The sequence below is a fragment of the Aquarana catesbeiana genome, linkage group LG07, assembly GCF_042186555.1.
Source record: "Aquarana catesbeiana isolate 2022-GZ linkage group LG07, ASM4218655v1, whole genome shotgun sequence".
NCBI classification, from domain to species: Eukaryota; Metazoa; Chordata; class Amphibia; order Anura; family Ranidae; genus Aquarana; species Aquarana catesbeiana.
Window position 1 is genome coordinate 200,190,022 of NC_133330.1, and position 25,699 is coordinate 200,215,720.

Sequence of the window (25,699 nt, forward strand, 5' to 3'; positions counted from 1 at the left end):
TTAGTTTTAATACTGGTAATGTTAGACCAGCAGAAGCTGTCAAAAGGTTTTTTGTTTTTTGTTTTTTTTTCTGGCTTTTAGCAAAATGTGTGAATACAGACTGCTGTGTGTGTGTGTGTGTGTGTGTGTGTGTGTGTGTATAAAATATACACCTTATCTCACAAAAGTGAGTACACCCCTCACATTTGTTTGTAAATTATTTTATCTTTTCATGTGACAATACAGTACTGAAGAAATAACACTTTGCTACAATGTAAAGTAGTGAGTGTACAGCTTGTATAACAGTGTAAATTTGCTGTCCCCTCAAAATAACTCAAAACACAGTCATTTAATGTCTAAACCGCTGGCAACAAAAGTGAGTACACCCCTAAGTGAAAATGTCCAAATTGAGCTCAAAGTGTCTATTTTGTGTGGCCACCATTATTTTCCAGCACTGCCTTAACCCTCTTGGGCATGGAGTTTACCAGAGCTTCACAGGTTGCCACTGGAGTCCTTTTCCACTCCTCCATGATGACATCACGGAGCCGGTGGATGTTAGAAACCTTGCGCACCTCCACCTTCTGTTTGAGGATGCCCCACAGATGCTCAATAGGGTTTAGGTCTGGAGACATGCTTGGCCAGTCCATAACCTTTACCCTCAGCTTCTTTAGCAAGGCAGTGGTCTTCTTGGGCATTTATCATGTTGGAATACTGCCCTGCTTCAGTATGTCACAGTACATGTTGGCATTCATGGTTCCCTCAATGAACTATAGCTCTCCAGTGTCGGCAGCACTCATGCAGCCCCAGATCATGATACTCCCTCCACCATGCTTGACTGTAGGCACACATTTGCCTTTGTACTCCTCGCTTGGTTGCTGCCATAGAAGCTTGACACCATATGTAGAGCAACAATTCTTTTTTTCAGACCTCAGAGTTCTTTGCCATGTTTCACTTAGGGGTGTACTCACTTTTGTTGCCAGCGGTTTAGACATTAATGTCTGTGTGTTGAGTTATTTTGAAGGGACAGCAAATGTACACTGTTATACAAGCTGTACACTCATTACTTTACATTATAGCAAAGTTTCATTTCTTTAGTGTTGTCACATGAAAAGACATAATAAAATATTTATTTACAAAAATGTGAGGGGTGTACTCACTTTTGTGAGATGCTGTGTGTATGTATGTATTTGTATGTATATAATATACGGTCCCCGGGTTACAAAAATTCGACTTACAACTGACTCCTACTTACAAACAGGGGAGACAACAGGAAGTGAGAGGAAATCTACCCCAACCAAGCAAAATTCACTCCAGTAAGAGTTATCATGGGGAAAAGGTGGAAAATGTGCTTCCACTGAAGCTTTATCGCCAATCACCAAAATTCTCAAAATCCAATTGTCACAGGGACAGAAAGTGAGGTGAAATCTTGTGAACAGGGGCACAGACAGCAAAACAAATGTTACAGGGGTGTTAACCCTTGCCTATGCTATCCAAAAAACGTAAAAATATTTTTTTTGGTTGGAGTTACACTTAAAAATGTACCTGTTCCAACTTGCATACAAATTCTTGTTTGTAACCTGGGGACTGCCTGTATGTGTGTGTGTGTGTGTGTGTGTGTGTGTGTGTGTATGTATATATGTATGTACAGTGGGGCAAAAAAGTATTTAGTCAGCCACCAATTGTGCAAGTTCTCCCACTTAAAGGGGTTGTAAAGGTAAACATTTTTTCACCTTAATGCATTCTATGCATTAAGGTGAAAAAACTTTTGACAGTACCGCCGCCCCCAGGCCCCCCGTTTTACTTACCTGACGCCTCGAATCTTCGCTCCTCGTCCTCGTCAGCTTCATTGCAGCTCAGCCTGGTCGCTGATTGGCTGCAGTGGATGGATTGAAAGCAGCGCAGCCATTGGCTCGCGCTGCTGTCAATCACATCCGATGACGCGGCGCGCCGGGGGGCGGGGCCGAGTGATACAGCGAGCGGCTATAGCCGCCGGCTGTATCACGGGAGCGCGCCCGCAAGCACTCACCACCGTGCGAGGGAGCTCGCATGAAGGTGGTAAATGCTTGCGGGGAGGAGCTGAAACAGCCGCCGAGGGACCCCAGAAGACCAGGTTCGGGGCCACTCTGTGCAGAACGAGCTGCACAGTGAAGGTAAGTATAACATGTTTGTTATTTTAAAAAAAAAGAAAAAATAACTTTACAACCCCTTTAAAAAGATGAGAGAGGCCTGTAATTGTCATCATAGGTATACCTCAACTATGAGAGACAAAATGTGGAAACAAATCCAGACAACCACATTGTCTGATTTTTGAAAGAATTTTATTTTGCAAATTATGGTGGAAAATAAGTATTTGGTCACCTACAAACAAGCAAGATTTCTGGCTCTCACAGACCTGTATCTTCTTCTTTAAGAGGCTCCTCTGTCCTCCACTCATTACCTGTATTAATGGCACTTGTTTGAACTAGTTATCAGTATAAAAGACACCTGTCCACAACTTCAAACAGTCACACTCCAAACTCCACTATGGTGAAGACCAAAGAGCTGTCGAAGGACACCAGAAACAAAATTGTAGACCTGCACCAGGCTGGGAAGACTGAATCTGCAATAGGCAAGCAGCTTGGTGTGAAGAAGTCAACTGTGGGAGCAATAATTAGAAAATGGAAGACATACAAGACCACTGATAATCTCCCTCGATCTGGGGCTCCACGCAAGATCTCACCCCGTGGGGTCAAAATGATCACAAGAACGGTGAGCAAAAATCCTAGAACCACACGGGGGGACCTAGTGAATGACCTGCAGGGAGCTGGGACCAACGTAACAAAGGCTATCATCAGTAACACACTACGCTGCCAGGGACTCAGATCCTGCAGTGCCAGACGTGTCCCCCTGCTTAAGCCAGTACATGTCCGGGCCCGTCTGAGGTTTGCTAGAGAGCATTTGGATGATCCAGAAGAGGATTGGGAGAATGTCATATGGTCAGATGAAACAATATGTTTCACATGAAGTAATATGTTTGCATGTATTACATGTTTGTTTATTTTACCTATTGATTTGTTTATTTGAATATGATATTCACTCATAAGCTTTTTTATTCCCTAAAGGGACAGTGCACCTTGCGTTTTTGTTTTGTATTTAGTGTGCTACTTCACCTTTTTTTTTACATTTTACACATGAAGACAGCTGAACATGTAATTGATGCAGAGTGTTTTTTTTTTTTTTTTTTTTTCCAAGGTCCCTTTCCTTGTGATATCTGTGGACGTCAGTTCAATGACTCTGGAAATCTGAGACGCCATATTGAGTATACACATTGCGGAAAGAGAAAATATAGCTGCTTTATCTGTGGGAAATCCGTAAGAGAAAGGTAAGTTGGGGAAGTTAGGAGTGAGGTGGAGGAAACCTTTTCTTTAAAGTGTAAGTCCATCCTAACACTAAAATCCCTGCATCTACAGAAATCCACGATCTAACACTAACCTATCTAGCCCTGTAAAGAACAAATCTGTATACATACCTTTTTTTTTTTTTTTTTTTTTTTTTTTTTTTTTTTTTGAAGCCCATTCCGTCTCTAGCGACAGAAGCTTTGTAGAGGACACAGCCGACAACGGCTGCAACATGAATGGGGAGTGACGTCACCTATAGACTTACTATGGGGCTTCCATTGTTGGCTCTGTCCTCTGCACCCACCTCCTCAGCGAAGCAGCAGCTGACAGCTCAGGGTGGGATCTGGTCGGATCGGCATCAAAAAAGGTATGTATACTGATTTCTTCTTTACAGGGCTAGATAGGTTAGTTTTAGATCATGGATGTCTATAGACAAAGCGGAGTTCCATCCACTTAAAAGTCAACAGCTACAAAAAGTGTAGCTGCTGACTTTTAATAATTGGACACTCGCCTGTCCCATGGTCCAGCGATGCTGACGAACGAAGCCCCACTCCTCTCCCCCTCCTCTCTGCGGTGCCGGCATCACTACTGTGGGCGCCCAGCTGTGGCTTCACAGCCGGGCACGCACTGCGCTTGTGCGAGCCTCGCTGTAATTGGCCGGGCAATCTTCTGGGACCTGTGATGTGTCCCAGAAGATTGCAGGGAGGGAGAGGTGAACTTCCTTCCGGCGTCGCAGAGCTCCGAGAGGAAGTGGGAGCTGGATGCCTCTGAAAAGAGGGTGCCTGCCCCCCCCCCCCAAAGAAAATGACACTCCAAATGTGGCATGTCAGGGGGTCACTTAAAGCGGAAGTTCCATTTTTGGGTGAAACTCCGCTTTTAAGTAGTCTAGCCGCTTCAGCCCCAGAAGGTTTTACCCTCTTCCTGACCAGAACACTTTTTACAATTTGACACTGTGCTTCTTTGACTGGTAATTGTGCGGTCATGCAATGCTGTACCCAAACGAAATTTGCGTCCTTTTTTTTCCCACAAATAGAGCTTTCTTTTGGTGGTATTTGATCACCTCTGCGGTTTTTATTTTTTGCGATATAAATGAAAAAAGACCGAATATTTTGAAAAAAAAAAAGATATTTTCTACTTTTTGTTATAAAGAAAAAATACAATAAACTCAATTTTAGTCATACATTTAGGCCAAAATGTATTCAGCCACATGTTTTGGATAAAAAAAAATCAATAAGCGTATATTTATTGGTTTGCGCAAAAGTTATAGCGTCTACAAACTAGGGTACATTTTCTGGAATTTACGCAGCTTTTAGTTTGACTGCCTCTCATGTCTTGAGGTGCTAAAATGGCAGGGCAGTACAACCCCCCCCCCATATGACCCTATTTTGGAAAGTAGACACCCCAAGGAATTTGCTGAGAGGCATGTTGAGCACATTGAATATTTTATTTTTTTGTCATAAGTGATTGAAAAATGACAAAAAAAAAATTACCCAAAGTTGTCGCTGAAATTATATATTGCTCAAACATGCCACGGGCATATGTAAAATGACACCCCAGAATACATTCTGCTGCTTCTCCTGAGTAATACCACATGTGTGGGACTTTTCGAGTGCCTAGCCGCGTACAGGACTCCAAAAACCAAGCACCGTCTTCAGGCTTTCTAAGGGCGCAAATTTTTGATTTCACTCTTCACTACCTTACACAGTTTCGGAGGTCATGAAATGCCCAGATAGCACAAACCCCCACTCAAATGACCCCATTTTGGAAAGTAGACACCCCAAGCTATTTGCTGATAGGCATTTTGAGTATTTTGCAGATTGCTCGCTTTTTGTCACAAAGTTTTGAAAATTGAAAAAAAAAAAAAAGAAATTTTTCCTTTTTCTTTCTTAATTTTCAAAAACATATGAGAGCTGCAAAATACTCACCATGCCTCTTAGCAAATACCTTGGGGTGTCTACTTTCCAAAATGGGGTCACATGGGGGGAGGTTGGTTTTGTGCTATCTGGACATTTCATGGCCTCCGAAACTGTGTAAGCTAGTGAAGAGTGAAATAAAAAATTTACGCCCTTAGAAAGCCTGAAGGCGGTGCTTGGTTTTCGGGAGGCCTGTACGTGGCTAGGCTCCCAAAAAGTCTCACACATGTGGTATCCCCATACTCAGGAGAAGCAGCTGAATGAAAAAACAATATATTATATATAATATAATAAATATATATATATATATATATATATATATATATATATATATATATATATATATATATATATATATATATATATAGTGAAACTTGTGGCAAAATATAAAATATTCCATGGACTCAACATGCCTATCAGCAAATAACTTGGGGAGTCTACTTTCCAAAAAGGAGTCATTTGGGGGGGGTTAACATTAGAAGGTTATGGCACACATCACCCCACTCTTCTAACCACTTGAAGACAAAGCCCTTTCTGACACTTTTTGTTTACATGAAAAAATAATTTTCTTTTGCTAGAAAATTACTTTGAACCCCCAAACAACATATATTTTTTTAAAGCAAATGCCCTACAGATTAAAATGGTGGGTATTGCAATTTTTTTTTCACTCAGTATTTTTTTGGAAAAAACTTTTTTGAATTTTAATGCACTAAAACACACTATATTGCCCAAATGTTTGGTAAAATAGAAAAGATCTTATGCTGAGTAGATAGATACCAAACACGACATGTTTTAAAATTGCGCACAACCGTGCAATGGCAACAAACTACATACATCTTTACAGGTTACCACTTCAGATTTACAGAGGAGGTCTACTGCTAAAATTATTGCCCTTGATCTGATGTTTGCGGTGATACTTCACATGCATGGTGCAATTGCTGTTTACATATGACACAAGACCGACGCTTGCATTCACCATTGCGTGCAAGCACGGAGGGGCAGGGGTGCTTTTTTTTTTTTTTTTAAATTTATTTTGCTTTTTTATTTTATTTTTACGCTGTTCCCCTATCTTATAATATTATAATGACAGCTGCTAGCACTAATCACGTCCCATACTAACGTGTGAGAACCACTGATAAATAAATCAAAAAACAAGTTATTAATAAAAGTGATGTGCCTATAAATCAAATCCAAGAATATAATAATAATATATAAGCGACTAAAGTCATCATTCAGCCTACAACATCATATAACGTGAATATACATACATTTCATAAAATATAAATGTTGATACAAAAGTGATCCATAAAGTGCTCAAGTGCATATGATTCCGTGATACTCTGACCAGCCAGAATCAGTTTATAATACAGCAATAATAAACATGACTTGATAGGTGACTGTGAATATAGCGATCTGCAGCAGTGATTACACTCAGGTGCTCCCCACTCCAAGGTAATGGCTGCTTACCTCAGAGTAGAGCTGCACGATTCTGGCTAAAATAAGAATCACAATTTTTTTCCTTAGACGATAGATCACGATTCTCTCATGATTCTTGCGGCGTAACATCATCTTTCACATTAAAACAAAAAAAAATTGGGCTAACTTTACTGTTTAGTTTTTTTTTTTAATTATTCATTGAAGTGTATTTATTCCCAAAAAATTCCGTTTGAAAGACAGCTGGGCAAATACAGTGAGACATAAAATATTGCAGCAATTGACATTTTATTCCCTAGGGTCTCTGCAAAAATATATATAATGTATGGGGGTTCCAAGTAATTTTCTAGCAAAAAATATTGATTTTTAACTTAAACAAGTGTCAGAAAAAGATTTAGACTTTAAGTGATTAAACTTCCTGCATTTATATGTTTAAAAACTTGGCAGACTGCCTGGATTTTTTTTTCACACAGAAGTTTATCCCTTTGATCTAAGAAGGAAGAGTTAGTTACAATGTTTCAAGTTAAAAACTTGGCAGACTGCCCGGATGTTTTCTTTTGACAGCTGAGTGAGCAGATAAGTCTCTCCACTTGTTATATGAAAGAATCGGCAAACTCTACAATAGAGATCGTCAGGGGGGTGGAATCGAGATCACGATTTATTAACGATTAATTGTGCAGCTCTACCTCAGAGCGCGTTACCTCGCAATTAAGTTTGGTCAATACACGTTTTTGAATCATCAAAACAGATTCCATGTCCGGTTGCAAGGTCCAAACACTGCTCAAAGATATAGCCTCCTCGCATATAAGTATCAAAAAGAAACTCCAAACTCTTTAAAACTGTATCATACTATGGAGTTTCTTTTTGATATTTATATGTGAGGAGGCTACATCTTTGAGCAGTGTTTGGACCTTGTAACCTGGAATCCGTTTTGATGATTCAAAAGCGTCTATTGACCAAACTTAATTGCGAGGTCACACGCTCTGAGGTGAGCGAGGTCACACGCTCTTAGGTTTTTGCTGCAGGTTCAGCAGATCATGAAATGCTTGTAGCTTCCGGTTTCTTAGGCCATAGAGATGATTGGAGACGTTCTGGTCTTCGATCAGCTCTATGGTCAGCTGGCGGAACCACCGGCCGCATTCTCAGGTGCCCCGGTGGGACAGGAGAGCCTGAGAAAACCATGGAAGACGGCAGGAGGGCATTCCCTCCCACTGCTTGTAAAAGCAGTCTAGCGGCTAATTAGCCGCTAGGATTGCTTTTACATGAAAGCTGACCACTGGCTGAAAAGAACGATACCAAGATGATACCTAAACCTGCAGGCATCATTCTGGTAAACCCACTCAAAGTGCAGCAACATACCAGTACGTTGGGCATATATTGTAATGTTCTTTTTTTTTTTTTTTTTTAATGCAGCCTGTGGGCTGAACGAAAAAAGAGATTGATCAATGGGTTTGCCCACCATTAGAATACTGCCCTGCATTCACCCACTTCTAATGATGGACATGCACCATTTTTTTTTTTTTTTTTTAACTGGTGGTGAAATCACCTCCTATAGCGCTGGAGTCCCTGGTTTATGTATCGTGAGAGCAAACGCTGTTGCTGTCAAGATAAAAAAAATCAGTGCTGCAGCAGAATGGCGTACCTGAAAATAAAATAATGGTTAACAATAAAACACAGTAAACAGTAAAGCATAACAGAATTACATATCTGAAAAGCAAACGTGATAAAACATAGTAGCAGTAAAACATTGCAGTTAAAAAATACAGTAAAACAGAGCAGAACAATAGAGAGAGAATAGAGAAAGAATAAAACGACAATTAATTTTGGCTTTTTTATTTTATGTTATGTTTTATGTTATGTTATGTCCCAGGTTTGGGTCTCTGAAAATGCGATGGCATCTTTGAAGACCCTGTGTAAGTGTGTCTTAGTCTGTGCAGTGCTGTACCCTATGCTAATACTCCACTAGTGTGTGGTAGCATTCAAGACATTTACCGATGCAGAGACCAGGTTGGTCAGGACAGGAGGGACAACATTAGCGGGTGTCATGCCTAAATCCGCGCTTGCTACCGACACAACATCTTCTTTGGGGTAATTGATTGGTAGGGATACCAGGGAGGACATACAGGAAATGCCTCCCATGCAGCCGGCTCACTGCATTTACATTGGGAAGTTGGGCCACAGCACCGTCTGGAAACAGAAGGGCTGTGATGATCTCTTCCTGGAATTATGGGCAATTCAGTATGGCGCCATCAACTAGTCGTTGAGGTCCAGCCCTCCCATATTAAGGGTGTATTTATGGACATAGAGGGGTTTCTCCACAACACCATTTGCCGTTTGAATTTGGACTGTCGTGTCTGCATGAAGGGAGGACAGAACTAAAACATTCTTTCTTTCTCGTACATCACGGGACACAGAGCCTCACTAATAACTGATGGGTTATAGGGTATCACTAGGTGATTGGACACTGGCACACCCTAACCAGGAAGTTCAACCCCCTATATAATCCCTCCCCTTACATGGATACCTCAGTTTTTTCGACATTGTCTTAGGTGTTGGACGTGTAAAGATGTCCTGTGCTAAGCTCCAAAGGGAATATCCTATACTGGGGCAAGCCAGGCGAACCGGATCCATTTCAAAGTGTCCTTTCTAGGCCGAATTGGATGGTACCTGGGCCTCGTGTCCGAAGAAACGAGGTTTTACCTGTAACGCGTCCTCTTTTTAGAGAGCTGGACCCCACATTTCAGAAAATGGTTTTTCTAGCCTTATTTCTGGCCGGGTGCTTTACAGGCCCAGAACTGTGGATCCCCCTATCCGTAGGGGGCCCCAGTCTCTGAAGGTTTTTTTCAAACTGAGCCCACCATGAGAGGTGAAGATTGGGTCTGTACTACAGAACCCTGCGGCTGGATAAGGTAAGGGAGATTCCACAGAATTTTTTAATTCTAGTAGGTTTCTCCTTTAACCACTTGCCAACCGCCTAACGCAGATATACTGCGGCAGAATGGCACGGGCAGGCAAAATCACGTACCTGGTACGTGATTGCCTTCCCGCGGGCGGGGGGGTCCGATCAGACCCCCCCCCCCCCCCCGGTGCCCGAGGCGTCAGCTTTGGTCTGGCAGCGATCAGAGATGAGGGGGAGGCCATCCATTCTTGGCCCCCCCCCCTCGCGATCGCTCCCAGACAATGAGAATCGTCCCCTGCCTCTGTGCAGTACACAGAGGCAGGGGATGTGATGTCATATCTCTCCTCGGCTCGGCAGTTTCCGTTCCGGCGCCGAGGAGAGAAGACATCTGAGTGAGTGCACAACACTACACCTCACAGTAGAACATTCCAGGCATACTTTACACCCCCGATCGCCCCCCGATCACCTCCCAATCACCCCCCCCCCTGTCACACTGACACGAAGCAGTTTGGTTTTTCTTTTTGTTTTTTTTTTCTGATTACTGCATGGTGTCAGTTTGTGACAGTGTGTTAGGGCAGTGAGTGTTAGCCCCCTTTAGGTCTAGGGTACCCCCCTAACCCCCCCAATAAAGATTTAACCCCTTGATCACCCCCCGTCACCAGTGTCACTAAGCGATCATTTTTCTGATCGCTGTATTAGTGTCACTGGTGACGCTAGTTAGGGAGGTAAATATTTAGGTTCGCCGTCAGCGTTTTATAGCGACAGGGACCCCCATATACTATTTAATAAAGGTTTTAACCCCTTGATTGCCCCCTAGTTAACCCTTTCACCAGTGATCACCGTATAACTGTTACGGGTGACGCTGGTTAGTTCGTTTATTTTTTATAGTGTCAGGGCACCCGCCGTTTATTACCGAATAAAGGTTTAGCCCCCTGATCGCCCGCCGGTGATATGCGTCGCCCCAGGCAGCGCCAGATTAGCGCCAGTACCGCTAACACCCACGCACGCAGCATACGCCTCCCTTAGTGGTATAGTATCTGAACGGATCAATATCTGATCCGATCAGATCTATACTAGCGTCCCCAGCAGTTTAGGGTTCCCAAAAACGCAGGGATCAGCCCAGATACCTGCTAGCACCTGCGTTTTGCCCCTCCACCCGGCCCAGCCCAGCCCACCCAAGTGCAGTATCGATCGATCACTGTCACTTACAAAACACTAACCGCATAACTGCAGCATTCGCAGAGTCAGGCCTGATCCCTGCGATCGCTAACAGTTTTTTTGGTAGCGTTTTGGTGAACTGGCAAGCACCAGCGGCCTAGTTCCCCCCCGGTCGTAGTCAAACCAGCACTACAGTAACACTTGGTGACGTGGTGAGTCCCATAAGTGCAGTTCAAGCTGGTGAGGTGGCAAGCACAAGTAGTGTCCCGCTGCCACCAAGAAGAAGACAAACACAGGCCCGTTGTGCCCATAATGCCCTTCCTGCTGCATTCGCCAATCCTAATAATTGGGAACCCACCGCTTCTGCAGCGCCCGTACTTCCCCCATTCACATCCCCAACCAAATGCAGTCGGCTGCATGAGAGGCATTTTCTTTATGTCCTCCCGAGTACCCCTACCCAACGAACCCCCCAAAAAAGATGTCGTGTCTGCAGCAAGCGCAGATATAGTCGTGACACCCGCTATTATTGTCCCACCTGTCCTGATAATCCTGGTCTTTGCATTGGTGAATGTTTTGAACGCTACCATTTTCTAGTTGAGTATTAGCGTAGGGTACAGCATTGCACAGACTAGGCACACTTTCACAGGGTCTCCCAAGATGCCATCGCATTTTGAGAGACCCGAACCTGGAACCGGTTACAGTTATAAAAGTTACAGTTACAAAAAAAATTGTAAAAAAAAAAAAAAAAAAACCACAAACAAAAATATAAAATAAAAAAAAATAGTTGGCGTTTTTATTGTTCTCTCTCTCTCTATTCTCTCTCTATTGTTCTGCTCTTTTTTACTGTATTCTATTCTGCAATGTTTTATTGTTATTATGTTTTATTATGTTTGCTTTTCAGATATGCAATTTTTTATACTTTACCGTTTTTACTGTGCTTTATTGTTAACCATTTTTTTGTCTTCAGGTACACCATTCACGACTTTGAGTGGTTATACCAGAATGATGTCTGCAGGTTTAGGTATCATCTTGGTACCATTCTTTTCAGCCAGCGGTCGGCTTTCATGTAAAAGCAATCCTAGCGGCTAATTAGCCTCTAGACTGCTTTTACAAGCAGTGGGAGGGAATGCCCCCCCCCACCACCGTCTTCCGTGTTTTTCTCTGGCTCTCCTGTCTCAACAGGGAACCTGAGAATGCAGACTGTGATTCGGCCAGCTGACCATAGAGCTGATGAGAGACCAGAGTGGCTCCAAACATCTCCTAAGAAACCGGAAGCTACGAGCATTTTATGACTTAGATTTTGCCGGATGTAAACAGCGCCATTGGGAAATTGGGGAAGCATTTTATCACACCGATCTTGGTGTGGTCAGATGCTTTGAGGGCAGAGGAGAAATCTAGGGTCCAATAGACCCCAATTTTTTCAAAAAAGAGTACCTGTCACTACCTATTGCTATCATAGGGGATATTTACATTCCCTGAGATAACAATAAAAATGATGAAAAAAGGAGGCGTGGCTTAGCGATGGCCGAGTAGAGACATGTTCTGAAGGAGCTCCCGGCTTGAACCAACCTTCACCGGCCACCAGCCACCTTTCCATGCATGTGAGCGCGGCATGAACACCCCTAAACGCTACGGGACACGTTCAACGACCAGAAGGACTAGACATCAAACCTCTCAGCCCACCATCCGCCGTTACTTGAGAGACTCTCAGCGGCCTACACCAGGCGCCATTGTGGCTGCACCGCGTGTTCCCCAGACGTCGCAGACCCCTGATACGGCACAGCCACCTGACCGATCACCTCTGCTGATGCGAGATCCCTTTGCGGGCACACCAGACGTTTTCCAAGAGACCATGGAGAATACCACCCACACTCAAAGCTGGCTGGACGCGGATCTCAGAGCCATGCTGCAAGCCTTACCCACACGAGCAGATATTGAAACGCTGATCCAGCGTATTGAAGAAGCGCATAAGAGAGATATACAGGAGGTTCGGGAGGATCTTCATACAGTGACTGAACGAGTGACCTCCGGTGAGACGGCAGTTACAGCCCTAGAGTCTCGTGTACAGGCACTCGAACGAGCGAATGACATACACACCAGGGAGGCACAAGAGATGCAGCTGCACCTGGAAGAAATGGAGGATCGCAGCCGCCGCAATAATTTGCGGCTGCGAGGCATCCCAGAAGCTACAGGCCCAGAGGACTTACAAGAAACAGTGACGGCTATCTTCCACAGGATTCTGGAGACACCACCACCATCCCTGGAAATCGATCGGGTGCACCGTACGTTAGGCCCCAAACCTACCGACCCCCTCCAGGCCACGTGACGTATTATGTAGGCTACATCGCTACGCGCAGAAAGAAGTGATACTACGCAAAGCCTGGGACAGAGGAGAGCTGGACTTCGATGGGGCACAGATACAGATCCTTCCAGACCTGTCTAGAGCGATCCTGCAGAGACGAGCCTTGCTGAAACCTATCCTGGAAATTGCGAGGAGACAAGGCTGCACGTACCGCTGGGGATACCCCCTGGCGGTCACTTTTCGCTCACAACAATCTTCTTTCACCTTCAGGAAACCAGCTGACCTACCTGATCTCTTCGCATTCCTGGAAACAGAACCTGTCTCAGTACCCAACTGGCTACTAAAGATCCAGCCAGCCGGAGGCCGCCCGGGATTAACAGCTACCAGGTCTGACAGATCCACCCGCTCTCAACGCAACAGGAGCCGCACCCGAGCGTCACCAACTGCCGGATCACGTGAGTCCTAATGGTCCTCTGCGGCTACAAATTCCTTCTAAAAAAAAAAACAAAAAAAAAAAACGCTGACTTGGCTATTATCCTGTTGTTGATGCCACCCCCCCACCCCCCCACACACACACACATACACCCGGCCTGGATACCCCCCCGCCCCCTGTGCCTTGTTCCTGTAGCGTCTCCCTGGGACATTCCTGGACTTGCCGCTGTGCCCCCCCACCTCCCCCATTTGTGGGGGGATGAGGGAATACAGAGGAATGAACTGCCTCACTTGTTTATTTGTTGGAAGCCTGCCTATATTAACAGCCAAGACCGGATGGTCGCCCTCGTGCTTGACATAAAAACCCCGGCATTCTGCGGTCCCGAATTGGTCCTTGTGGAGAGAGGGGGGCCATGTTATTTACAGCCACCCGGACATCCTACTGTGGGAATTACTTGACGGGAAACTGGGAATGAGGATCTCCCGCTCGACCCACTCATGTGTGGGGCCCTCAGTTGCTGGGATGTTCCGCCCCCCCCCCCCCCTGCCCTTGGGTCCTGGTCTGTGAGCCGGCGGTCTTGCCTGTCTATACCCGAGGACAGGGCCGACAATAGATCTGAAATGCAACAACCTCATGAGTCAAGCCATATCAGAGCTCTCCCCCCTTTCTAACGCTGATCTGCTTAGCGAAGGTTGGTCTAGACACAACCCCTGGAGCAGTGGAGGAAATGTTGCCCTACACCAACTGACCGGGGGAGACTTAGTGACAAAAGCCTGGTTTGCTAGAATGGTCAGACGAGAAACAGGTTGAAGATGGGATTGTCCAATCTCACGCTGAACGAACATGTCACTGGGGCATTGGGCGGGGCTTGGGGGAGGGGGCGGGGCTGATGATGAGCTGCATATCCCTTGATTTGGGTGACATCTAATGGGAGTGTTCGGGGATGCCCGAGGGAGACGCACTAACAGGGTCCCCCGTATCTGGGGGGTTGCTGTGTGCGAAGTGCCCCCATGGAAGACATATCGGGGAGATCTAGGGGGATGTTCTAATTACGACCGATGGGGGGAGGTTGGGGAGGGAGGCACATTTTGTTGTTCAAGTCAGCCTCAGTTTGTTGTTGAATGTTCACATTTTGCTTTACTAAAATGTAATGTTTGTAGAGGGAAATTTTCCACACACACTATCACGATGATATAGAAATATACGATGACTTCCCAATTAGTACCTTGATTAATATGCCAGATCTACCACTGATAGCTCACAAATACATACAATATAAGGCCGGAGGGGCTAGGGGAGAACGGGACCCTCCTGCGAGCCTTTGCTAGACACACCTCCACTTAGGTTAGCGCTCGTTACCCAGGTGACATTAGAGAGCGCAGTAGCAAGCACCTTGCTGTCACTCTAGACACTTAGATACCCTAATCAGCGTCCACTGCGGGTTTTTCTTTTCCCCCCAGTGGCCGCAACATACACCCCTGTAGAGGTGGTCATCTGCAGGGGACACCCAACTCATACCCCTATCTCTTCCCTACTCTTCTACTGATTCTACAACTCTCTACCCCTACTTTCTTTCTCACCTCTTCTATACCCTACCCTCTGTAACTACACAAACATGGACGAGATTAACATAGTCACATTTAATGTAAAGGGACTTAACGTCCCTGAAAAAAGACGGATGCTGCTTAACGATATGAGACGCGCCCGGGCAGACATTGTCCTACTACAGGAAACGCACTTCAGGGAAAATAAGATTCCCAATTCTCAAAAATAGATTCTACCCGACAGTATACCACTCTACATACTCGGAAGCGAAGTCTAGAGGAGTCTCTATACTAATATCGGCGAGTCTTCCATGGTCCCTGACGGACGTATTGACAGACCCATCAGGCAGATTTCTATTCCTGAAAGGTCAGATTGGAGGTGTAAGGGTAACAATTGCAAACCTTTACGCCCCGAACTGCCAGCAAGACACTTTTATCAAAAGACACTTAGCAGCCCTCAATAAATTTGTGGAGGGCCAGCTCATCATTGGGGGAGACCTCAACATACCCCTTCTCCCGTCGGAAGACACATCTTCGAGCAGGTCATCCACTACCCCAGGCATACGAAAAGCCATACACCTAGCTATGCATTCATCACAGCTAATCGACGCCTGGCGCCTTTTCCACCCGGGTGAACGGGATTTTTCCTTCTACTCACGTCCCCACGACGCATACTCGCGGATAGACTACTTCCTCATCCCCCACAACCAACTTCAAGCTATTAAACATACATCGAGTGGATCCATTACATGGTCAGACCATGCCCCAGTCTACTTGAGATATGCCCTGACTGACTTCTATAGAAACCAAAGGAAACCTTGGAGATTAAATGAGAGTCTACTACAAGACCCTGAGGTACTAGCGGACGTGACAAAGGAAGTGATCCACTACTTCCACACTAATAGTAGCCCTGACAGTGACGGGGGTCTGGTATGGGAGGCCTATAAGGCAGTCATACGCGGGGTACTCATAAAACATGGAGCGAGACCTAAACAACAAAGAACTGCACAATTGACTTTACTTCTTGACAAGCTTCAGGAGCTAGAAATTAGACACAAACAAACACCGACAAGCCCACTCAGAAACGAACTTGACACGGTGCGTATGCAAGTCACAGATCTGCTTAAATTCAAAGCCAAGGCGGCACTCCAAATTTTGCGTAAAAAAATATATGAATCAGGCAATAAATGCGGTAGGCTCCTGGCACAATCGTTGCGTACACAAAAACTAGCGTCCTACATTCCATATATACATAGACCAACGGGCCAGAAAATTGCCGTACCCCAGCAGATATCACAGGAATTTAATGTAGCGTCCTACATTCCATATATACATAGACCAACGGGCCAGAAAATTGCCGTACCCCAGCAGATATCACAGGAATTTAAATCCTTTTATGAATTACTCTATAATTTAAATACAACACCACCACAGTTGGACCAAATGTCAGACTACATAACCTCCTCCTGCATGCCCACATTGCCAACAGAAACACGCGAACTACTAGAAGACCCCATCACATTACCCAAGATACAATTTGCCATACGGAGTACTAAACCTGGTAAAGCTCCCGGACCAGACGGTCTAACGATCCACTACTACAAAACACTTTCACCATCATTGGGAAGTCATCTCCTCAAATTACTGAATGGCCTTGCCGAGGGGGGAACACTGCATACAGCTACAATGCAGGCTCAAATATCCGTCATCCCGAAGGAAGGTAAAGACCCGACATGGTGTGGGAATTACAGACCTATATCCTTACTTAATACAGATTTGAAAATATTTACTAAAATCCTGGCCACCAGACTACAAACACACCTACCTCACCTGGTCCACCTTGACCAGGTAGGATTTGTCCCCACAAGAGAAGCCCGAGATAATACAATTAAAGTCCTCAATTTACTTTATACTGCCACAGACACCAAAACACCCAGCGTTTTTTTAAGCACTGACGCTGAAAAAGCGTTTGACCGGGTCAATTGGTCATTTATGCTCGCCACGCTAAGACACATAGGCCTGGGACGCAACATGTTAAGATGGATCTCAGCAACATACACAACACCATCAGCCAGAGTCCGGGCGAACTGAGTGATTTCCGAATCTTTCTCGATCACTAACGGCACGAGACAAGGTTGTCCGTTGTCCCCTCTACTCTTCGCCCTAACATTAGAACCATTCCTGTGCCACATACGAAAAAACCCCAACATATCGGGTATAAAGATAAACCACACTCAACACAAAGTATCCGCCTACGCGGACGACCTTATGTTCACTCTTACCACACCCTCCATCTCACTACCAAATTTGTTGCAGGAATTTGCAATATACGGAGCACTATCTAACTTAAAGATCAACTTTACCAAATCAGAAGCGATGGGCATAGGGATACCACAACCACGACTTACACACTTACAAGCCAGCTTTAAATTAAAATGGACGACGACCAAATTAAAATACCTGGGCACATTTATCCCACAAAAATTCTCGCAACTATTTAACCTAAACTTCCCACCACTACTGAAAACGATTAAAACCCTGCTGAACCAATGGAACACGGGATTGCACTCCCGGATAGGTCGCTGCAACATATTGAAAATGACAATTCTCCCGAAATTCCTATACCTTATGCAGGCGCTACCGATCCATATTCCTACAGCCTATTTTAAAAAGGTGCAAACAATATTCACGGAATTCATATGGGCCAGAAAGAAACCCAGACTAGCACACAAGCTCCTGACTTTACCCAAACACCACGGTGGTCTGGCAGTACTGGATATGCGGGCATATCACCACGCAGTCCACCTGGTGAGGTTAATAGACTGGTGCAGACATCAAAAAACCAAGCTTTGGACCCAAATAGAGCAAGACCAAGGTGTAGTCCCCCTCAAAAGGGCACCATGGTGCTCCACGTCCTTACCAACAGAAACAAAACACCACCCACTGATAGGCAACACGGTAAAAATATGTGCCCGTCTATTCTCTCAAGCACTTGTTTCTTCCCCCAATTCACCTCTATACCCCATACTGGGAAACCCGAAATTTACTCCGGGATTACAGGATGCGGCCTTTCGGAGTGTGAGGGAGGCGGGCCTACACCAGACATCCCACTTTATTAAGGGAGGACGATGGTACACAATCGCAGAACTTGCAGATCCAGACGGCCCGTTTCGCCTAGACTTCTTAAGGTCGCGTCAGTTGGGACATTTCCTTAACTCCCTGAACCCTCCAGCAACATACGACACGCCTCTCACAACCCTAGAAGAATTATGTGACACGACAGGAACCATTACACATACACTATCCTTAACCTACAAACTCCTAAACGCACCGCAGGAAGATTTCTGCCCCCCGGGACTAATAAAATGGGAACAGGAATTAAACTGCCACTTCAACTCAGCTAAACGCCAACGTATCATCAGATTTACCCACAAGTCCTCCATATGCGCTAAGATTCAAGAGACAAACTACAAACTTTTATCCCGATGGTACAGAACCCCAGAACTACTCCATAGGTTTTTCCCGGGGACACCTGACCGCTGTTGGAGATGTCAGACAGACACGGGAACTCTGGTACACATTTTCTGGTCATGCCCCATTCTGAAACACTTCTGGAGTATAGTAAGGGAAATCACTCAGAAATTTACAGAACACATTATACCAGACGACCCTGCATTCTTTTTATTGCACGCATCTGACATCCCAGAAAAAATATACAAAAAATCTGTAGTCAGACACCTATTAGACGCAGCCAAAGCCTGTATCCCGATTCTCTGGAAAACCACGTCGCCACCGACAATTACTACATGGCTTACAAAAATAGAAGACATAAAACATATGGAAGATCTCATCCTCACATCACAAAATAGACAGGAAAGTTTCAATAAAACTTGGAGGTTATGGAACAGCTTTATATTTTCAGAGGAAGGTCAGGCATTGAGAAATCCCACCACAACTGTATGAGAACACTTTTTGGGATAAAAACGCGCTTCCTCCTACCTTTTAATTGCAACGGTATCAAACCTCCATGTAAAGATCCTGAGGCCACTGCAACACCTTAGTACGGATATCTAGACCCCCCCCCCTTCTCTGACCAATTTTTTCTCTCTTTTTTCTCTTTTCCTGATTTCCATTCTGATACTCTATTTTACTATTTCTACCCACTCCGGTGGGACACCTTTTTCTTAAATAAAAAGAAGAAAATAAAGGGACGGGGCGCATGAGCCCAATTACGCAAAATTATCGATAATGTTACTCTACATACACGCTCACACATAAAAACACCAGAACCACATTTGACTCCACCATATTAGATTGAAGTAAGACGCGTCTTATGAAAAGGAGTATTGTCTGTCTAGTCGTGTTTATTGTTTATTATACTAAATGTTGGCCTTGTCTCTGTAATAAATAAATAATTAAAAAAAAAATGAAAGGAACAGTTTAAAAATAAGATAAAAAAGCAAAAAAATAATAAAGAAAAAAAAAAAAAAAAAGCACCCCTGTCCCCCCTGCTCTCGCGCTAAGGCGAACGCAAGTGTTGGTCTGGTGTCAAATGTAAACAGCAATTGCACCATGCATGTGAGGTATCACCGCGAAGGTCAGATCAAGGGCAGTCATTTTAGCAGTAGACCTCCTCTGTAAATCTAAAGTGGTAACCTGTAAAGGCTTTTAAAGGCTTTTAAAAATGTATTAATTTTGTTGCCACTGCAAGTTTGTGCGCAATTTTAAAGCATGTCATGTTTGGTATCCATGTACTCGGCCTAAGATCATCTTTTTTATTTCATCAAACATTTTTTGCAATATAGTGTGTTTTAGTGCATTAAAATTTAAAAAAGTGTGTTTTTTTCCCCAAAAAATGCATTTGAAAAATCGCTGCGCAAATACTGTGTGAAAAAAAAAATGAAACACCCACCATTTTAATCTGTAGGGCATTTGCTTTAAAAAAATATATAATGTTTGGGGGTTCAAAGTAATTTTCTTGCAAAAAAAAATAATTTTTTCATGTAATCAAAAAGTGTCAGAAAGGGCTTTGTCTTCAAGTGGTTAGAAGAGTGGGTGATGTGTGACATAAGCTTCTAAATGTTGTGCATAAAATGCCACAACAGTTCAAAACCCCCCCCCCAAATGACCCCATTTTGGAAAGTAGACACCCTAAGTTATTTGCTGAGAGGCATGTCGAGTCCATGGAATATTTTATATTGTGACACATGTTGCGGGAAAGAGACAAATTTTTTTTTTTTTTTTTTGCACAAAGTTGTCACTAAATGATATATTGCTCAAACATGCCATGGGAATATGTGAAATTACACCCCAAAATACATTCTGTTGCTTCTCCTGAGTATGGGGATACCACATGTGTGGGACTTTTTGGGAGCCTAGCCGCGCATGGGACCCCAAAAACCAAGCACCGCCTTCAGGCTTTCTAAGGGCGTAAATTTTTTATTTCACTCTTCACTGCCTATCACAGTTTCGGAGGCCATGGAATGCCCAGGTGGAAAACCTCCCCCCAAATGACCCTATTTTGGAAAGTAGACACCCCAAGCTATTTGCTGAGAGGTATAGTGAGTATTTTGCACCTCACTTTTTGTCACAAAGTTTTGAAAATTGAAAAAAGAAAAAAAAAATGTTTTCTTGTCTTTCTTCATTTTCAAAAACAAATGAGAGCTGCAAAATACTCACCATGCCTTCTCAGCAAATAGCTTGGGGTGTCTACTTTCCAAAATGGGGTCATTTGGGGGGGGGGGTTTATGCCATCTGGGCATTTTATGGCCTTCAAAACTGTGATAGGTAGCGAGGAGTAAAATCAAAAATTTACGCCCTTAGAAATCCTGAAGGCAGTGATTGGTTTTCGGGGCCCCGTACGCGGCTAGGCTCCCAAAAAGTCCCACACATGTGGTATCCCCGTACTCAGGAGAAGCAGCTGAATATATTTTGGGGTGCAATTCCACATATGCCCATGGCCTGTGTGAGCAATATATCATTTAGTGACAACTTTTTGTAAATTTTTTTTTTTTTTTTTTTTTGTCATTATTCAATCACTTGGGACAAAAAAAATGAATATTCAATGGGCTCAACATGCCTCTCAGCAATTTCCTTGGGGTGTCTACTTTCCAAAATGGGGTCATTTGTGGGGGTTTTGTACTGCCCTGCCATTTTAGCACCTCAAGAAATGACATAGGCAGTCATAAATTAAAGGCTGTGTAAATTCCAGAAAATGTACCCTAGTTTGTAGGCGCTATAACTTTTGCGCAAACCAATAAATATACACTTATTGACATTTTTTTTACCAAAATGTGGCCGAATACATTTTGGCCTAAATGTATGACTAAAAATGAGTTTATTGAATTTTTTTAATAACAAAAAGTAGAAAATATACATTTTTTTCAAAATTTTCTGTCTTTTCCCGTGTATAGCGCAAAAAATAAAAACGGCAGAGGTGATCAAATACCATCAAAAGAAAGCTCTATTTGTGGGAAGAAAAGGACGCAAATTTCGTTTGGGTACAGCATTGCATGACTGCTCAATTAGCAGTTAAAGCAACGCAGTGCCAAATTGTAAAAAGTGCTCTGGTCAGGAAGGGGGTAAATCCTTCCGGGGCTGAAGTGGTTAAGGTAAATGCATGCTATGCCTATTGTCGCCACCGGGGGCTGCCAAGAGCACATACCTTCTCATGCTGATTGTCTGTCTCAGTGTTTCACGCTGCACAAGCTCCTCCAGCCGATCTCCAGGTAGGATGGGATGGAGGGCTCTCCTCAGGGATATTCCCCTCCAAAATAGGGGGCCACAGGTGGTCTGTGAGGCGGTAGTATACCGCACTATCACCGCCGCCACCATTGCCAGGTGCAGGCCCCATCACTGCCGGCCTCTCTCCTTCTCCACCCCCAGCCTTCCTCCACGCTTATCCAGCGTAGGGTCGGCTCGCGCGGGAAGCGCTCGTTTGTTTGAAAGACGAGGGGGGGGCGGAGCGTCAGCGCAGCGTCCAGCGTGCCCAGACGCCCACATTGCCGGCTGCAAGGCTATAAGAGGCACACTTTATAGGTGCACACAGCCTTTGGAGGGACACAGAGCTGACAGTCGCATGTAAGGTGGGACACAGGCATTCCCCTAGGCAGCATTTACTAAGGAAACACTAGACTGGGCATTGGTAGCAGGGCTGTTGCTAGACTACATCGCTCAGCAGTCAGTCAGTGTTCATTTTTGTGATACCTCCACCTTGTTGCTTTGCACTATGGGTAGAAGAGGTTCAAATACCCCAAGAACCAGAGGCTCTAGGGGATCTCCTTCGGGTTCTGAGGGCCCCCTGTCTGCAGCATCCTCCCCCCTGAGGGGCCAGGGACGGCTAGCCAGGGAGAGCCGTTGGGGTCAGGGGCTACACCTGCTTCTGGCATTTCAGCCCCTGTATATATTACGCAGGAGGTTTTTTCCTCAACCATTAATGGTTTAGAGGAAAGATTAATGGCCGTGATCACATCTTCACTCAGTGGAAGAAAACGCACTAGGCCTTCCTCTGCTACCCAGGACCCTCAGGCTGAGGAGCTCTGGGATAGGGGAGAATTCCTTTCAGAGGATCGGGATGGGACAAATGATTCCTCTTCAGAGGAATCAGGTGGAGAAGGGCCCTCTGCAGCTTCTCAGGATGAGAAAGTCTTAGTACAGATCCTTGCTGGATTGGTCCGCTCCACATTTAAGTTGCCCGTATCTGAATCATTTAAAGAACCATCTTCTTCGTTGGGGTCACTGAAGCCTCCTCAAACAGCACATGCTTTTCCTGTTCATAATTTACTTGAAAAGCTCCTTTATTCTGAGTGGGATCACCCAGATAAACGTTTTTTTCCACCGAAAAGGTTTTCAACACTTTATCCTATGGAAGAAAAGCTTATTAAGATGTGGGGAATACCGGCCGTTGATGCCGCCATTTCCTCCGTAAATAAAAGTCTGACTTGTCCTGTAGACAATGCTCAGATGCTCAGGGATCCTGTGGATAAAAAGATGGAATCCCTGTTGAAAGATGTTTTTGCCTTAGCAAGCTCAGTGGCTCAACCTGCAGTAGCAGCGATTGGAGTCTGTCAATACTTAAGACACCATGTTAAGCAGGTCATCAAAGTTTTACCTGAATAACAGGCCCAGGGGTTGGCTAACCTTCCAGCGGCCTTATGTTTTGCTGTTGACGCCATCAGAGATTCTATCATGCAAACCTCTCGTCTTTCACTTGGGTTGGTGCATATGCGTAGAATTTTATGGTTAAAAAATTGGTCAGCTGAAGCACCATGTAAGAAGCTCCTGGCTGGGTTTCCATTTCGTGGTGCAAGGCTGTTTGGAGAAGACTTGGATAACTATATCCAAAGGATCTCTAGTGGGAAAAGCACTCTTTTACCTGTTAAGAGAAAGAGTAAGTGTCCCTCTTTCAAACGGACTCTTTCCCCAGCGCCAGGGGCATCAGCCTCCAGGCAGTCGCGACGGCCTCCTACGTCTGGGTCAAGAAACAAGAGTCAACCCCAGGGACAAAAGAAGTCCTGGGGGAAGAAGTCTACTAGACAAGACACTAAGGCCTCTTTATGAAGGGGCGCCCCCACCCGCTCGAGTGGGGGGAAGACTGCTACAGTTCTCAAAGCTCTGGCAGGAGGACTTCCAAGACAGATGGGTAATCTCCACGGTAACCTTAGGTTACAAACTGGAGTTCCAAGAATTTCCCTCTCCTCCGTTTCCTCATGTCAAATGTCCCCAGGGATCCAGAGAAAAAGCAGTCGCTCCTTCTAGCGTTAGAGTGGCTTTTGTCGCAAGAGGTCATTATGGTGGTTCCCACGAAGGATCAAGGATTGGGCTTCTATTCCAACCTTTTTATGGTCCAAAAGCCAAATGGGGATGTCAGATCTTTCCGCATGGAATCAATTCGGACAGTAGTTTCCATCCTGCAGGGAGGAGAATTTCTGGCATCGAGAGACATCAGAGATGCATATCTGCATGTGCCCATTTTTCCTGCTCATCAGAAGTTCCTGCGCTTCGAGATAGGAGGGCGCCATTTCCAGTTTGTGGCTCTGCCTTTCGGGATAGCCACTGCACCTTGAGTGTTTACAAAGATCTTGGCTCCTCCTCTGGCCAGATTAAGGGCTCAAGGTATAACTTGTCATAGCATACCTAGACGACCTGCTCTTGATAGACCGGTCGATAGCCTCTTTGAACGGGAGCTTGAGGACCACAGTCAGGTATCTGGAACACCTAGGTTGAATTCTCAACCTAGAAAAATCTTTCCTAAAACCAGTAAGAAGACTGGAGTATTTGGGTCTGATTATAGATACAAGCCAGGAGAAAGTTTTTCTACCTCAGGCAAAGATCACTGCTTTAAGGGAGCTGATTCTGGTAGTCAGGACCAAGAAGGGTCCTTCTGTCCACCTTTTGTATGAGGCTGCTAGGAAGGATGGTGTCTTTATTCGAAGCAGTTCCCTATGCTCAGTTTCATTCAAGACTGCTGCAACACAGTGTCGACCTGGAACAAGAAGGTTCAGGCATTAGACTTTCCAATGCACCTGTCTCATGCGGTGCGTCAGAGCCTCAATTGGTGGTTATTACCCAAAAACCTGCAGAAAGGGAAATCCTTTCTACCGGTTACCTGGACGGTGGTAACAACGGATGCCAGTCTTTCAGGTTGGGGAGCAGTTCTGGAACAGTCTGCGGTCCAGGGGGGATGGTCCAAAACCGAGAGGACCTTACCCATCAACATTTTGGAGATCCGTGCGGTATATCTAGCCCTAAGAGCCTGGACTCTCAGGCTACAGAGTTGTCCAGTCAGGATCCAGTCCGACAATGCCACAGCAGTGGCTTATATCAATCATCGGGGAGGCACCAGGAGCCGAGCTGCTCAAAGAGAGGTGAACCAGATCCTAGTCTGGGCAGAGAAGCAGGTGCCATGCATATCGGCAGTTTTCACTCCAGGGATAGAGAACTGGCAGGCGGACTATTTAAGTCGCCAGCAGTTACTCCCAGGGGAATGGTCTCTGCATTCCGACGTCTTTTGGGCCATATGTCAAAGATGGGGGGTCCCAGATGTAGATCTCTTTGCATCCAGATTCAACAAAAAGATAGACAGATTTGTAGTAAGGACAAAGGATCCTCTTTAGGGCTGAAACAACTAATCGATTAATCGACAACTAATCGATTATGAAATTAATCGATTACTATTTTCATAATCGATTAATCGGCCAGTAACATAATGGGGTTAAAAATAATAAAATGAGCCCTTTATAGTACAAAAAGAGCAAATAATCGCTACTGTAAATATTACTTTCACAGTTCTACAGTAAAAAAATTAACCCCTTACAGTATTGATCATTTGCTTTTTTTGTACTATAAAGGGCTCATTTTAGTTTTTTTTTTAACCCCATTATGTTACTAAACATTTTAGACCTGGTTTACATCTTTGTGTTTTTTGGTGCTTTTTGCAGAAACACACTACAGTTCATTTAACATGGTTTTCTATGGGACACGTTCACAACTATACTTTTTTTCAGCCGCTGCGTATTTGGAAAGGGTCAGGGAGTTTTTTGGTTTTTTTTAACGCAAAACGGTGCTTTTTTGGTTCAATATACTTCAATGGAGAAGCTGCAGAAAAGCATGTAATTCGTTTTTGCAGCAATTTGTATTTTTTAATCTGCCCAACAACAAA

General features: G+C 44.6%; 1 protein-coding gene across 1 annotated transcript in view; it reads left to right on the top strand.

Moving 5' to 3' along the window:
- ZBTB41 (zinc finger and BTB domain containing 41) overlaps positions 1-25,699 on the top strand; it is a 107,588-nt gene that overhangs the window by 30,558 nt on the left and 51,331 nt on the right. The window contains exon 6 of the mRNA XM_073592980.1: positions 3,211-3,340. Coding sequence (XP_073449081.1) covers positions 3,211-3,340 — 130 coding nt within the window. The remainder of the gene's footprint in view (positions 1-3,210; positions 3,341-25,699) is intronic.